This window comes from Equus przewalskii, chromosome 19, assembly GCF_037783145.1.
Source record: "Equus przewalskii isolate Varuska chromosome 19, EquPr2, whole genome shotgun sequence".
In the NCBI taxonomy this organism is placed as follows: domain Eukaryota; kingdom Metazoa; phylum Chordata; class Mammalia; order Perissodactyla; family Equidae; genus Equus; species Equus przewalskii.
In genome coordinates, this window is record NC_091849.1 from 41,671,136 (window position 1) to 41,687,034 (window position 15,899).

General features: G+C 53.6%; 1 protein-coding gene across 3 annotated transcripts; it reads left to right on the forward strand.

Moving 5' to 3' along the window:
• Positions 1 to 49: 49 nt before the first annotated feature.
• CIMIP3 (ciliary microtubule inner protein 3) lies at positions 50 to 15,698 on the forward strand. 3 transcript variants are annotated; one of them, XM_070584622.1, is made up of 3 exons: positions 50 to 149; positions 2,457 to 2,569; positions 15,188 to 15,698. In XM_070584622.1, the coding sequence occupies exons 1-3, from the start codon at positions 131 to 133 to the stop codon at positions 15,515 to 15,517; spliced, it is 462 nt and encodes a 153-aa protein (XP_070440723.1). In that variant the 5' UTR covers positions 50 to 130; the 3' UTR covers positions 15,518 to 15,698. The 3 variants fall into 3 exon arrangements, with proteins under 3 accessions (XP_070440723.1, XP_008504860.2, XP_008504858.1); XM_008506638.2 differs by lacking the exons at positions 50 to 149; positions 2,457 to 2,569 and adding an exon at positions 9,788 to 9,944; XM_008506636.2 differs by lacking the exons at positions 50 to 149; positions 2,457 to 2,569 and adding an exon at positions 14,485 to 14,738.
• Positions 15,699 to 15,899: the final 201 nt, after the last annotated feature.

A 15,899-nucleotide genomic window follows, 5' to 3' on the forward strand; every position in this document is an offset into this window, starting at 1 on the left:
CGCGCCCTGCCCTGGCCGGGCCCGATCGCCGCACCGGCCCCCCGGGGACTCTACCGGGCCATGCCCCGCGCCGGCCTCCCCGCCCGCGCGCCGCGCGACAGGTGCTGCGGGCTCCGCAGCTCGCCTCGAAATGCGAGCTACCTGGACAGGTAAGAGGCCGCGGCGCAGAGCCGCCCCGCCCCGCCCCGGCCGCATTCCTGCCCGCCTCCTCCCACTGCAGGCCATTGTTGGCACCTCAGGGCCCGGGACCTCGCCCAGCCCACGCCCAGCCCGGACGAAGAGCCGCCCCCTTCCCGGGTCCCCTCCTGGCCGCCTCTCCACCCCTCTTCTCCCGGGCGGAGGGGAGAGGCGGGCAGTTCCCTAGTTCTACGGAGGTTCGTGCCCAGGTCAACACGGGGACTTCGGAAACGACTCTTGTGGCCAGCACCAGGGAGATGGCTGGCACGTTGAAGGGGTCAAAGATGCGGGCCGTGAGCCCTCAGTGGCTGTAAGGAAACGCCCCTGAGAATGACAGCGGTGGAAAATATCCTCAGTGACAGAACTCCAAAGAGAATGTAGAATGACTAAATCTTGGCATTTTTTGTGCATCAAATTCTTTTTTTTTCTGTGAAGTTAAGTGAACATAATTTTTATAATTTAATAAAATTACATAATTTTATGTAATTTATAATTTAATATAATTTTTTAAAACTCAAGGTGAGTCGAACCCACTTAGGGTTCAGTTCCCTCTCCAGGGAGACAAGCTGTGTGGACCTTTAAGGTGTGTCCAGGACCGTCCTAGCTAAGGCAAGAGGTGGCTGTCCACTGTGGAAGGTCCTGTCGGATGAGGACCCGGGAGACTGTGTGAAAGATGCTGAGGTGGGCGAGTGCAGGGCCAAGGGGTTAGAGTTGATGCTTTCTGGGCAGCAGCGGGGTTGGGGGACAGCGGGGGGGGGGGGGGGTGGTGGTGGTGGCAGTGATCCAGTCACAGATAGTGTGGCCTGGTTTCCCCTGAGCTCCTCCGAAACAGCACCCACTGCTGAGGCATTTCCCCTTCTCTTTCTCGCTTACAGTTGGAGCTGTATCGTTCTCTGTATCAAAGGCATTTCCCCCTTGACTTTTCATTTTGAAAAATTTGAAAGACTAGGAAAATGACTGCCTATATCCCTTTCTCCTGGATTCACCAACTGTTAACATGTTGCCACATTTGCACGTGCTCTCTGTCTCCACACACACACACACACACACATACTTTTTTTTCATTTCCATTTTGCTGATGGTTGAAAGTTGTGGATATCATGGCACGTGTCCCCACCCCCACCAATACCTCAGTATCCACTGCCTGAGAATAAGAACATTTTCCTATTATTCCTTTCACATAAGAAATTTGACATCGATACACTACTATCATCTAAAATATGCTCCATATTAAAAATTTCCCAATTATTCCCCAAAACATCTTTTTAGTTTTTAATTTTTTTCCAATCCATAGTCCAGTCAAGCTTCACACATGGCATTTGCTTGTCAAATCCCTTTAATGTCATAATTTAGTACAGTCCCTTGCTTTTGTTTGTTTTTCATGACATTGACATTTTTGAAAAGTCCCCTTTACTTGCTCCAGTGTCAAGGGACAGGATGAATCAGGCCTTCAGGGCTTGTGGCTGTGAAGTCATTATTTTCCCACCAGGAGGGGAGGGACTAAGGAACAGATTGGGAGGGACAGGAGCATCTTTCAAAACACTTGTGTTTCCCAAATGACCACAGGTGGAGACACGCCTGTGGGCAACCCTGTTCCTCCCCACACTCTACCATGGCACCTGGAAGCAGTTCCTGTTCATTCAAGGAGTATTTGTGGAGGTTCTCCCAATTGCTCCGTGCTGTGCTGAGGGTTTGGGGTATGTGGGATACAAGAGAATTATAGAAGTCTTATTTCAACCACAGAAGATCTTGGGGTCCCATCTGGGAGATAAGGTTTATATGAGTCAAGGTGGCAGCCCATGGTGACTAAGTCCAGAACAGCGATTGCTGTCACTAATACATACAGCAGGAATTCAGAGGAGGAGAGGTGGGCGTGGGCTAGAAAAGTCCAGGAAGGCTTCTTGGAAGAGTTGAGACTTGAGCTGGCCCACGAAGGATGACAAGGATGTTAATAGAGAAGAGAAGGAGCCAACGCTGGGGCATGCACGCATACCCATAGCAGCCATCCCTCTATCCACCTGTCTCCACATCATGGTACCTCCCACTGTCCACACAGGAAGGGCACAAGGGGACCCCAGTTCCTCCGTCACACCCTGGCCATCATCACAACCCCCACAAGTGTTCTACACCTTCAGGCCCTAGCTAGAGATTTCCTTCTCGGAGACCTCTGAGGCATGAGGTCCCTCCCACCTTGGGTAGCTCCTGGGCTCTCACGCCCAGAACCAGCCCCAGCAGAGCCACCATTGAGCGGCTCCATTCATGTGCAACTTCTACTGCAGAGCTAACGTTCTTGAGAACTGCTGTGTGCCCAGCTCTGGGCTGTGAAGGATCCAGAGAAATCCAGACTATTTGGGGAGACAAAGAGACACATGGAGCGATGGAGAGTGGAGAGGTAAGTGAGGAGGAGGAGACTATCAGTGGGATGGAGATTGAGAGGAGTAGCAATCAGAGTGGACTGGAGCATCCAGGAGGGCAGGCAGGAGGTGCGGAGCCTCTGCAGGGGCTCAGGATGGTGGAGCTGGGAATTGGGGGGTTGGACGAGGGCCACAGCCAGGCTGGCCAGGGTATGAGGGCCTTAAAAAGGCCAGCTGGTGAGATCGGAAAAAACCCAAATTGCTCACCTGGAGATGACTGGGTCGATAAATTATGGCACATCCACACAATGGAATGATAATGCAACTCTAAAAATGAATGAGTCAGCCGACTGTGTCCAGTTATCTCCAAGATAAACTGATAAACTGTTGACAAAAGGGTGTGTGTAGTATCCTACCATTTGGGGCAGGAGACGTATGATCTTACTTGCTTATATTGGCAGAGGGACCTTGGGAAGATACGTAGAAACTAATAAAACTGTTTACCGGAGGTGGAGGAGGGGGGAACCGGGCACGTGGGGAGAGGACTGCGACGGAGAATTGTCACGGAAGCTGTTCCATGTTTCTAAACTTTCAAACCAGTAAATGTATTTGCTATTTAAAAATTAAAGAAAAAAATAACTAGGCAGGCGAGTTTAGTCTATAAATGTGGTCTATGAACCAGCGGCATCTGTGTCACCCGGGATCTTACTAGAAATGTAGAATCTTTGGTCCCATCCCAGACATTGGGCAACCTCTCTGGGCCTCAGTTTGTTCATCTGTAAAACAGGCTGTTAATCGAAGGTCATTTGGAGAATTCAGTGTGCTGTGGATTAAGATGCCCAGCGAAAGATTTGCGTTTTAACAAGATGCCCAGGTAATTCAGGAGCGTGTGAAGGTTTGAGAAGCTGTGACCTGGGGTCGGCGGCTGCCAGGAGTAGGCACTGTGATTGAGCAGGCCAGGGTGACTGCTCACAGCTGCGTTTCAAGGATGTTCCTCTAGCAGCTGGATGAAGGACGGATGGGAAGGAGAATGTGTAGGCTCAGGGGCTCAGGGAAGCGGCTTAATTGGTCGGTTAATTGGTTAATCAGTTGGTGAACTGGTACAAGCAGGAGAGGATGGGGGCACGACTTGCGTGCTGGTGGGAGAAACAGCAAAATTGTTGGTGTGACATTTCTTAAGAAAGGAAGGGCTTGGTAAACAGCTTGCATGGAGAGGGAGTAAAAAAAATACTCTGAGCCACGTTCCTGTCTGTAGCATGGAAGTAACAGTACCCTCTCCTAGGGTCGTTACGAAGGTTAAAGAGATAACAGATGTCAAGTGCCCGGCACAGGGCCTGGCACACAGGGGGCGTTCCTTAAGTGTGTGTTCATGTCCCCCGCTCCTGGTCCCATGCCTTTTGGGTTAGTTTTGGTTGGGGATGGAGGAAAGAGAGGACCAGGGTGACGCATGAACACCAGCTTGAGGCTGTAGGGCCTGGATGTCATTTCATTCCCATGTGGTGGGGGGTGGGGAGTCTCTGGAAGGCCTGGCTTCAGTGGTGAGCAGTGTCCCCGCCCCCTCAGTTTCACCCTGTCAGCTTTTGAGGCTGAGTTCCCTGGGGCGGCACTGGGGCCTAATTCTCTGTCCAGCTCGGCACTCTGTCCTGTGGCTGCTCAGCCCCCACCCCGTCTAATAACAAAGCCTCGCACCTGCTCCCGCAGTAAAAGAAACAGCCAAATAACAGGCTCCCCTCGAAACAGCCAAAAGCCCAATCCTGTAATTAAATCTGGCTCGGCAACACTGAGTAACCTCCAGGAGCAACTTCACTGGCCAGTCTGGGAATAGGGTGGAGGTGTTTGGGGCCAGGAAGTTGCAGCCTCTCCAGAGGCTCATTGTCAAGTGTGTAGTCTTTCCTCCAACAAAGCCAAGTGCTCCCGGCTGGGAGGGTGCACCCTGAGTCGGGAAAGGGCAGGCTGAGACGTCCTGAGAGTCCCAGGTCTCTGCGGCTTGCTCTCAGGGGACAAAAGTCAGAACTCCCGTCATCCCAACTCTCAAAAGATACTGAGCGGCCCATCATCTTGTCCAGCCTCTTGTTCCAGGCCTGAGACACCTTATGCCAGACTAGCTCGCGAGGCCCCTGCAAGGGAGGGTGGCGTTCAATCGCCCCTCCCTCGATGCTCCTTTGGGCTGGGTGGGCGCCGGGAGATGTGGTTGGGCTAAGAGGAAGCCTAGCTAGTGTGGACTCCATCCTGAGAGGGGGCTCAGAGGAAGGCATTTCCTGGTGCCTGAGGATGTGGGGATCCAAGGTCCAGCCCTGGGCGGCGAGTGGTGTGTTCGGGGCTGCTGGGCAGACTCATTTTCCTCTGTAGCCATGGGGTCTGTGGATGGGAGCTTGACCTAGTGGGAAAGATCCTTCCTGGGGAACAGGTTTGAATCCTGATTCTGCTGCTTAGCAAGGGTGTGACCTTGGCCGAGTAACTGACTCTCTGAGCCTCAGTTTGTTCATCTGTAAATCAGGGGCTATTAATGTGAGGTTGTTAGTGGGCTAAGGACCTGCAGAGAGTCTGACTCATGGTGGCATTCAGTGCCTGCGTGCTCCCGCCCCCTTCCCTACCCTGACTTTGGGTGTGAAGATGCTAAACAGAAAATAGCAGACAGAACAGAGGCCCTGAGAGGCTGCAAGAGAGCAGTGACCATTCAACAAAGAACCTCAGGAAGGAAAATTCCACCAGTGCCAGGAGACGGGGCGGGGCAGGTGCCTACAAGGTCACCTCGAAGGCCAGGCAAAAACATCCCATTGTAAGACACATCCCACAGTCTGAAACAAGGTGTCTGTGTGTGTGTGTGTGTGTGTGTGTGAAAGGAAAACAACGATTATTAAGTACAAAAAGCAAAAAACGAAATTCTATGTAGATTGTGACTATAAATATATAAAGTGGGTTTGTGAATGGCCAGGGATTGGAAGGGACCAGAACCATGGAGATGGTTCATTCGGAATGCCAGGACTGCATGTGGGGCTTTTACTTTTTAGTGATGTGCTCTGTTGGCATGTCATTTGCTTTAACTTAAAACTCTACAAATAATAAAGAACATAATTTCACATGGAATGCATTTTCTTTCTTTTTTTTTTTGAGGAAGATTAGCCCTGAGCTAACATCTGCTGCCAATCCTCCTCTTTTTGCTGAGGAAGACTGGCCCTGAGCTAACATACGTGCCCATCTTCCCACTTTATATGTGGGATGGCTGCCACAGCATGGCTTGACAGCAGTGTGTATGTCCTCACCCAGGATCTGCCAGGGTGGAGCATGCCAACCTAACCGCTACACCACCAGGTCGGCCCCTGCATTTTCTTTTTTTAAAGAGCACTGGAGGGAGCACCTGGAGCTGTGGATTCCGCTTGTGCCATTTACCTCCAGTGAGACCATGGTAGACTTCCTGAGCCTCAGTCTCTCCATCTATAAAATGGGTTGGTGGGATCCAATACTCAAGTGTGGTTTCCCATCTGGTTAAAATGCTCATTGGCTGGCAGAGCAGAGGCAGAACAGCAGGCGAGGCTGTCCGGCACCTCCTGGTAGGAGGATGCTGCTTCCGGCTCTGGGGAGAGAGGTGAGACATGGGATGCAGCGAGCCCTTTCCTGGACGCAGCCATCTCCTCTGCACCAGGCCCTGAGCTGGGCTGGGGAGGGTCTCACGCTCAAGAGCAGGCCTCACCCTCTGGGGATCAGCACAGCCCCACACACTTCTCCCGTGTTCTGGAGACCAACCCTTGAACTGGGACTTCGAGCCCTGGGTGCATTCCTGTGCAATCCTCCTGGGTCTGGCTTCTCTCTCTCTCCCTGAGACCTGGGGGGGACAGCAGCCACGTCGGCCATTCACTGAGCATCTCTTCTGTGTCAGGCAAGCGGCCGAGTGGATTACACGCATTAACCCTCTCCTGTCAAGTCAGCCCCACAAGGGAGGGAGCAATACACCCATTCTATGGTTGGAGAAAAGAAGACTTCAAATGATGTTTATTCAGACTCTATGACCAATCAATTCCGCTCTTAGGAATGTGCCCCAAAGATACCTTCACCCAGGTCCATAGGGGGACACGGATGTGATGTCACTGCATGTTGTTGGTGGAGATGGGGCGTGCTGGAGCTGGGTCCAGCCTTGGGGGAGTAGAGACGTAAAATGTGGTGGATGACTCCATGGACTACACGACAACTGGAAGCAAGAAACTAGATGCTTGTAGAGCGACCCAGACGGGTCTTAACAGCAGGGAGCGATCAGCGTAAACAACACAATGAGCTCCAAAACACACAATGCCACTCATGTAAATGCAAACTACCTGCACACTAAACAACAATGTGTATCTATTTTGCAAGAACACATATGAACAAGATGATACTCATTAAGCTTGAGTATCTTCTCAATAATGAGTATCCAAGATACACAGAGTGCTTGCCTTTGGCTGGGGTGGGTGGAGAATGTGGTTGGAGACTGGAGATAAAGGGGGAAAATTAATACAAGAGAGCAGGCCTTCATGGATGAGTGATGATAATGCACCATGGAATGAGGTGCATGCATAACTCAGCCTTCTGTACTTGAGGTTCAACAAAGGAAAAACAAGTAAGGACCAGAGAGGTTAAGTAATTTGTCCAAATCACACAGCAGATAAGGAGGGGAGGAGAGAATGTCTAAATAACCAGGCCTACTTCAAGCAAGGTGGTAGCGGGACACTTAAAACCATTTGCCTGCACCTCAAGAGCAGAGAGGGCAGGAGGGGCGGAGGCTGTGTGTGTGGCAAAAGGTGTGTGGGAGATTGGTGGATCTTCCTGTGCTCCAAGCCAGCCCTGAGTCTCAGTAGCTCCCCCAATCCTTCCCAAACACCCACTGAGCGCCGTGAGGGACAGATAACAGTCCTCGCCTTATTGATGATGAATAAAATGAGGTCACGCCTGGAATGTGCCAGAGAAGTCAAAGAAAGCGGCGCTTCCTGAAGGCAGGACTGAATCAGTGTTGTCTGGAGTTTAGAAATAATAACAACAATATAACTCATGGCACCAACCATGCAGCAGGCACTGCTCTATGCTCACACAATCCTCACAACAAGGCTTCCAGGTAACTTCTATTATCATCCTCACTTTGCAGGTCAGGCATTCAGGCACAGAGAGGTTAAGTAACTTGTGCAAGTCACACAGCTGAGAAGAAGCAGAGCTGGGACTTGATCCCAGGCAGAGTGGGTCCACAGGCCCTGATCTTAACCACTATGTGATCTATAGGTGAAATGTCAGATATGGCTTGACTGGCCAGGCCTTTGTAAAGGAGATCTCCCAAGCCTCTGCCCTCTCTTGAGGTTCCCACAGTGAGGGTGGCACAGCCTGGGCTGGGGACGCTCCTGGCAGGTCCTGGGCCTATGATCAGTCTGGGAGTCCCTGCCTGAAGCCCTCAGGATGTGATTCAGTTCCCTCTTCTTCAAATATATAAGATGGAGGGACCCAGCCTCCTCACTGTAAGTATAAGGAAATGGAAGCCCGGAGAAGGGAAAGGACTTGCCCAGGTCGCCCAGTCTCCCGGCAACCAGCCCAGCACCTCACCCCCTTTGGCTGAGGCAAAGTGTCACGTGTGCTAAGTCTCGGCACCCTGCTGCCCCAAACCCCCACCGGCCTCCTGGGCTCCCGCCTGTCAGCTGCCTCAGGCTTTGGGCTGGGAGCCAGGCCACTTTCCCCAGAGCCAGAGATGCCGGCCACTCCACCCAGAATGCCAAGTTCCCACCTTCCCTCCCTCTCCCAAGCAAGATATCATCGCCCCAGAGCCTTGGAGATCCCTGATCAGAGGCTCTGGCAGGGCAGGGCCAGTCCTGATTCCCTCTCCTCCTCTGCCCTCCTCCCTGCCAGCCTCCCCTCCTGGTCCCTCCCAGCTTCCTTGGAAATTAGGGGTCACTGCCATCACAGTATGAGATCTGATCACGGGCACATCATCAGCACCCCAATTCCCAATCTGCCTTTGAGCCCCAAAGTCCGCCCCATGACCGACCGTCAGTGCTGACACAGCGCCAGGAAGGAAACGAGCCCTGGGCCCAGCCCAAGCCAGCGTGGTGGAGGGCAGGAAGTCGCCAGCTGGTGCTCTCTCTCTCCCCCTGGTCCTCCCCCTTTCCTCCCCCCAGGGCAAAGCCAGGGTCACTCCTACCTGTGGGATTTATGACACATTCCTGAGAGGTGACACATTCCTGAAGTCTGGTGCTGGGGAGGTGGGACCCTAGGGAGGAGGGAGGGGTCTGGTTTTTGAAGATGGGGATAGGACAGCCCATTCAGCCACCCACCGATCACTCCGGTTACCCACCCATGCATGAGAATAGTTAATATTTATTGAGTGCTTACTCTGTGCAGGCACTGTCCTGCGTGCTTTGCCCAACCTTATTAGGTAGGGACTTTTAGTCCACCCATTTCACAGATGAGCAAACAAAAGTACGGAGAGGTCAATTACTTGCCCAAGCTCACACAACTAGTAAAATGGAAGAGGCGGGATTCGAGCTCAAGGAGTCTGACTCTTGGGCCCTCAATTCCAACCACCCACCATCTATCCATCCGCTCGCCCACGGCTACCCAACCCAGCCACCTGTCTACCCACCTATCCATCCATCCATCCCTTCATCTCCCAATTCCCTGTTTGTAGTGGTCGAGGAGAGGGAGCAGCATATTCAGAGGCTCAGAGCGGAGAGAGGAGGGCATGTTTAAGAAATTAGCTATTGCACAGAGTGAGAGAAAAGATAGCAAGAGATGGGGCAAAAAAAGGTGAGTAGGGCTCAGATCAGGAGGGTCCACCCATCCACCATCTATCTACCCACACTCATCCATCTGCGCATCCACCCTTCCACTCCTCCATCTGTTTGTCCACCCATCCATGCGTCCATCCATGCATCCATCCATTTATCCATCCATCCATCCTTACATCATCTCTGTAATTTGGAAGGCAGATAGAGAGAGAAAGAGAAAGAGAGAGAAGGAGAGAGAGACAGGATGGAGGGTTGGCCGTTTCCTCCCTGCCAGTGATTTCTCATGACATGTTGGGGTCCTGGGGGAACTTTAGGACTTCTGGAGGTGCCTGAATCATGAGGATGATTTCCTCCTCTCTCCACTCACCCTACTGCCCACCGGTCCTGGGAGAGTGTGAGAATAGGGAATTGCAGAGTAGGTCAGTGTCAAGGTTAACAGACCTTTCAGGCCTTGAAACTTCAGCCTCCAGCCCCCAGCCCTGCTCCTGTATCTATCTCCTTAGGAAGACAGAAGGAATTGTGTCATCAAAGAGGTGTCACAATGCCCCCGCCCATGCAAGTTCTCCCCTCTTTGGCAGTCCCAGTATCTCCCAAGAGACCCCGGGAGCCCTGGAGCCCCTGGCCACCAGAAGTTCCATCTCACCACCAAGGAAGGCCCTGGTCAAGGATGTCCCAGGTGGGATGACATCACAGGGCCAGATCAGGGCAGCCCAAGGTCACAAGAAGTTTCATTGGCGGGAAGGAGGATGAAGGCCCCAGCCGGGCCCACCTGTGTGGCTGGGAGCTGGGGGCCTCTTAGAAAAGGCTTAGGTGCCAGTGCCACTGCCCGACTCATTCCCTTACTGTGGGGCGTTGTCTCCTGGGGGAGGGGGCAGGGAGGGGGCCACCATCCAACTCCTCTGGTTTCTCTGCCCCTTCACTTCTCCAAGACGCTTCCTGGACTGTTACTTGGCGTTACCCCATCTCCTAGGCACACTTGTGACAAGTCATGGTGACAGCTGAAGTTCAGTAAGTGTTCCAGAGGTCTAGGCACTTTACTCAGAATCTCTCAGAGCATCCTCAGGGTGAGACAGGTTCTCCTGTTATCCCCACTCCACAGGTGGGAAAACGGAGGGACAGAGAATTATAAGTTACTAAAAGGTCAGGTGCCTAGTGGGTGGTGGAGGTGGAACCTGAACGCCAGGCCCCCATGCCACACAGCCTCATGAGGAAGCTGGGGCCCCCTTGGACTCCCCATCCACTGGCTTCGGGGCCCCTCTGCCCCCACTGCAGGCAAGCATGCTCTCATCAAGGTTCAGATGAGGAGTAACTGCCGGACGAGGCTGGTGGTAGTCACTGTTTGCACGGCGCTCTTACAGGCCCCAAAACCTGGTGCACCCCCACAGCAAGCCGGTGAGACAGAGAGCCTTATTATCCCCATTTTGCAGATGAGGCAACTGGAGCTCAAAGAGGTTCAGCGACCTGCCGGAGGTTGCCTGGCCTGTAAGGGCAGAGTCAGGCTCTGAGCTCAGGCACATTCCACAGTGCCAGGTGCCCGGGGAGGCTTAACCAGTTGCCTCACCCAACGTAATTTGCATTTCAACAGGGCACACCGAAGAGTAAGGCGCCAACCGTGGAATGCCAGGCACAGGCTGGGTTAGCGGATGTGCCCGTGGCCCTGGGGGTTTGAGAGGACGGTATCTCCCCACAGGACCTGGAGTGACGTCATGTCTGAGGTCTTCTTGCCCTACTCAGAAAGCCCCACTCTTGAGTCCCCTCGTCCCCATTCTAAACCCTGGTATAAGGGACAAATGCATCCATGTGTATTTAAAAGACCTTAGGGGGGGTCTGCCTGCGGGGGTGAGGGTCATGACGGAGAGTTCTATTCAGGTTCCTTCTTTTGGCTCTACCTCAAAAACCAAGCAAAAATAGGGTAGTGGGAGTCAGAAGGGAGGGAAGGGGCTGGCGGGACCCTGCACCTGCCCTTCGAGCTTCGTCACTCCCTGTGGAGTGGGGGGCTCAAGCGAGGGCTGAGGAAGCAGGGAGGGGAGATGGAGGTCTTCCTCAAACCTCTAAGCCAGGCTCCTCGTCCTTGGCGCCGTTGACATCATGAGCTGATATTGTATGTTGGGGGGCGGTCCTGCACCCTATAGGATGTTTAGCGGCCTCCCTGGCCTCTACCCATTAGAAGCCAGTAGCGCCCCCAGCTGTGACAAGCAAAAATGTCTCCAGGCATTTCCAAATGTGCCCTGGGGGAACAAACAGGTTGCGAACCACTTCTCTAAAGTCACACACATACACACACACAAACACAAATACACGCCCACGCCCACCCCCCACCCCCCCCGCGCCCCGCCCACCAACACATACACAGAGTGCCCTTGACAGAGAGGACCTGAGGGGGGAGGAGATGGTTAAAGGAAACCAGATGTTAACCTGGAAACTATGCGGTCAGGCCCCACCCTCCCTTCAGAGCTGGCGTGCTGGGCCCTGCGGAGGGGATGGGGTGTCCTCAGCCCTCAGGTTAGTCACCTGGAACCTGGAAGGGGCAGGGCGAGGCTGGGGCTGCCTGGGCCTCCTCCTCCTCCTCACCCAACGTCTTCTCTTCCTCCTTTCTCTCTTCCTCCTCCCTCTCCTCTGCTTCCTCCTCCTCGAACCGGACCGTCCCTCTGCCCCAGTTTCTGTGACAGCCTCATCCCTGGGCGTGCTGGGGGCCCTGTTCCCCCACCAGGGCCCCGAGTGTTGCAGCAGCTGATGGGTAGACCCAGGGCGGGAGAGCCAGGGCCTGGGCTGACGCAGACAGGGAGGGGACTGTTCAACTCCTGGTTCCCGCGGTAACTAGAAGTCGTGGGACTTCTGCAAGGTTCTTACATGCCACCTCACTAACTGTGTGAACTTAAGACAAACGCTTAGACGCCTCTGAGCCTCAGTTTCCACATTTGAAAACAGGAGTAACATCTCAACTGGCCCTTAGGAGCTTTTGCAGAGCTGAGTGGCCAGTGCCTGGCATTTGGTAGACGCGCAATTCTGTTAGCAAAGAGGGTCACCATTCCCTTTGTGGGAGTCTCTGATCAGACCCCCAACTATTCTGAAAGCACCTGCCTTTGTCACCGCAGACACCAGCCCCCCGACCCCAAGGGGCGGGGTCCAGGTGGCCAAGACTGAAGGGTGTGCTGGGGAGCAAGAGTGTGTCGGGGTTGGTGCCTCTGCAGGTCCCTCTTCTCCATGGCCACAGGCTGAGCCCTTCTGCAGTGTCAGAGGGACCAGAACCCACATCCTCAGAATCATGCTTAACACAAACAAACCTGAGCCACTTCTGTGGCCCAGGAAAGGGAAAATTCCGCAAGGCCAGGCTGTCAGCCTCAAGATGGAGGATAAAGAGATTGTTACAGACCCTGTAGCGCTGCCCTCAGGAGGCATCGGCAATGCTAAGAGACATTTTTGGCTGTCACAACTGGGAAGGGGGCACTACTGGCATCTAGGAGATGGAGAACAGGGATGCTGCTAAATATCCTGCGATGCACAGCACAGCCCTCACCACAAGGGATTATCAGCACGTAATGTCAGTGGTGCTAAGTGAGAAGTCTGCTCCACGGGGCTTCATATCCGTGGGGTCTTTCTTACCTCCACACCCAGAGCCTGGCAAACAAGAGGGATAGTTTTGAAGAAATGAATGAAGCAACTAATGTCATATCCTCGGCTCTGCTGAGAGGTGGTAATTCACAGAATAAATCTCATGCTTCCTGGTGTGTTGTCCTGTCCACGCAGGGTCCAAGAACCCAGAACCAAAATCCAGCATTCCAAACGCCACATTGTTCCTGCCAAGCTAGGAAATCTGGCTGCCTCGCCCTCCAGCAAGCCTGGCACTGTGGGGGCAGCCTGCCTGCTCACCTGCTGCCCGGCACGCCCGGCAGGGGCTCAGCTAGTTGAGGGAATGGGGCAGAAATGAATGGGCAGGTCCAATCCCTACAGTGCCGTGGTCACAGGATGCATTGTGAGACATAGGGTGTGGACCTTGCGCTCAGCCAGACCTGGGTTCAAATCCCAACCCAGCTCCTTACCAGCTACGCGACCCTAACCCTGTGAGTAACCTCTTCACTTTGGTTTTCTCAACTATAATTGAGGCTAGTAATAATACCTTCCTTAAAGGGTTAATGTGAAGACTAGAAGAGATAATTCACTTAAAGAGTTTGGAGGCGTGGCTCTAAGTGGGGGTGAAAAACGGTCAGTGATTACCACCATCATAGTTCATTTCCCGTGCTGGCCCCTCTGCCTGTAATCCTGCATCCCAGGGCTGAGCCTGGAAAAGTCTGGGAAGGTGGCTGAGAACCCATTCCCACATTCACGCATCTCTCCAGCTTGGCTCTATGCCAGCACTAGGCTAAGCCCCAGGGATGCAGATCTGAATGGGATGTGGTCCTGACCACCGCAAACAGTTAATAGGCTGTCAGAGCAATGGCAGGAGGCCGGAAGGACCAGGATTTGGGATTAGGATGAGGAAAGCACAGAATCCAGGGTGTAAAACATAAGGAAGCACTCACAGTGCCCTCCCACGACTCTTAAGAGTGAGCTCCTCCTTAAAATTGCCTCATGTTAGTCCCAGACCAAAAAGGACAGCATGCCAGGAGGAGTGCCTGAAGGCACAGAGGTGGGAAAGATGGGGACAGAGCTGCAGCATCAGAGGCTTCCTGGAGGAGGTGTCAAGAGAGTGGCCAGCTTGGAAGGATGGGAAGAATTTTGAAATGCAAAGCTGAGGGCATATATATTCCTGGGGAAGAAGCAACAGGAGCAAAGACTGCCTTGGAGGAAAGCCCTGGGCAAGTTTGAGCTGGACAAATAGTTTATGAATTAAATGCAGAGAAGTGTCCAGTATGATGTGAATACAGGGGATTTCTTTTGTAAGATGGCAGGGACTAAGCTTCCAGTAACTCTGCAGCTAGGAGTTTCCTCCTGGTTCCCCCGGGGCTGGAGGGCCTCAAGGCTGGGTTGGGGGAAACGGGTTTCCCTGACAGTTGTAGTCTGGGGGAGCAGGACAGAGCCAGCCCACACACAGGCATCGCATCCTTTGGGTTGTACTGTCATGGCTATGAAGGTCCCTAGTAAAATGGGCGTATGGTACCTGGGAGATGGTGTGGGGAGGTCAAAGGTGAACAAGACAATTAGGTCACAGGACAGTCAAGGAGGGTAGAAACAGAGGAGTACATAAACGTCAGTGCGACGTGATAGATGTGGCAATGGGGCACTCCCTGAGGGGAGACCGCAGTAGCCGACCACGAGCGGTGGTGACGGAGAGCAGGCATTGTTGGGTAGGAGACACTCTGGAACAATGAGAGATGTTCTAAAATAGAATGGGCTGGCTGGTTGGAAGGGGAGCGGCCCCTGACTAGAATCCGGTTCAGTTGAACCTATATTTATTGAGCTCTCACTAAATGCCTTGGTCTGAAGTAAAACAAGGAAGAGGATTTCGGAGGCTGTTATGTCAAGGGCAAGGGTGAGAAAGCCCTGCCCTTAAGGAACCGAAAAGGGAAGAGAGACTTTCCCTGATGACCGGGTGGGAGGGCATGCCCGGCTGGGGCAAGTGCCTGCGCACAGGCCTGGAGAGCCGGAAGGACAGCGAGAGAGCAGGGAGTAAGAAGGAGACGGCGCGGCTAGAGCACAGGGCAGGGGTACCCCATCCTCAGAGGCCTTCCCTCCAGGCTGGGAGCTCGGGCTTTATTTTCTCGGCAGTAGAGAGCAAAAGATGCTTTGAGGAGGAGAGCCACATGATCTGGCCATTAATACAGGAAGATTAATTCCATCTGGAGGTCTCTGGCTCCATGGCCAGCAGAGCCATTCTCCAGGGTGGCTCTGGGGCCCTTCCCCTCCCTCCTGCCCTTGGTCCTAGCAGGCCAAGTCCCACTGTCCGATGCCCCAGCTGTTCCCTTCTCTCCTTCCTCCCAGGACTCACAGAAACCCTCCTTATCCAGCCGTGGGCCGAAGATATCATCAAGCAAAAAGATGATGACTCCACGCCCTCCTCTGTCCCGGTCGTGGAAGCAGGACCGCGAGCAGACTCTGGCGTCGGCCTATGTACCAGTGGTGATGGCCCCCAGGGGACAGAACCTGGACAAGCTCAGGTTTAACTTCTACACCTCCCAATACTCCAACTCCCTGAACCCCTTCTACACCTTGCAGAAGCCCACCTGTGGCTACCTGTACCGCCGGGACACCGACCATACCCGCAAGCGCTTTGACGTGCCTCCTGCCAACCTGATCTTGTGGCGTACCTAGGCCCGTGCCAGCCAGAAGCCCCCACCTCACACCCATGATCCCGGGTCTCGGAGGGGAAGGGCCGCTCACTCCAGGAGGAGTGGACCCTGCCTGGGCTCAGACAGCCGTGCCCCGCCCACCATCAACAATGGTAAAGGGAGGTCTCTCTTCTCAGCAGCAATTAAAGTTTGTCCTTCCTTTCCCTGGCATCTGAATGGGTGGCTGTGGGTAGGTAAACTGAGGTCACGGGGTGTCATAGAGCAAGGTTATGCCTGGAGGTGCCTGAAGACTTGAAAGGACTTGACTCTCAGTCCCCGCTCCCCAAGAGTAACCCCAACGCCCCTCCAGAGCCTGAGTCCGAAGCAAAGCTCACACTGGTCACACCTGGCTTGGCAATGCCTCC

Coding starts and splice junctions, on each gene's coding strand:
- CIMIP3 (XM_008506638.2), top strand. CDS start 9,810: ATGCCCCCGCCCATGCAAGTTCTCCCCTCTTTGGCAGTCCCAGTATCT. Junction 9,945..15,187: donor CCTGGTCAAGGATGTCCCAG/GTGGGATGACAT, acceptor CCTTCCTCCCAG/GACTCACAGAAACCCTCCTT.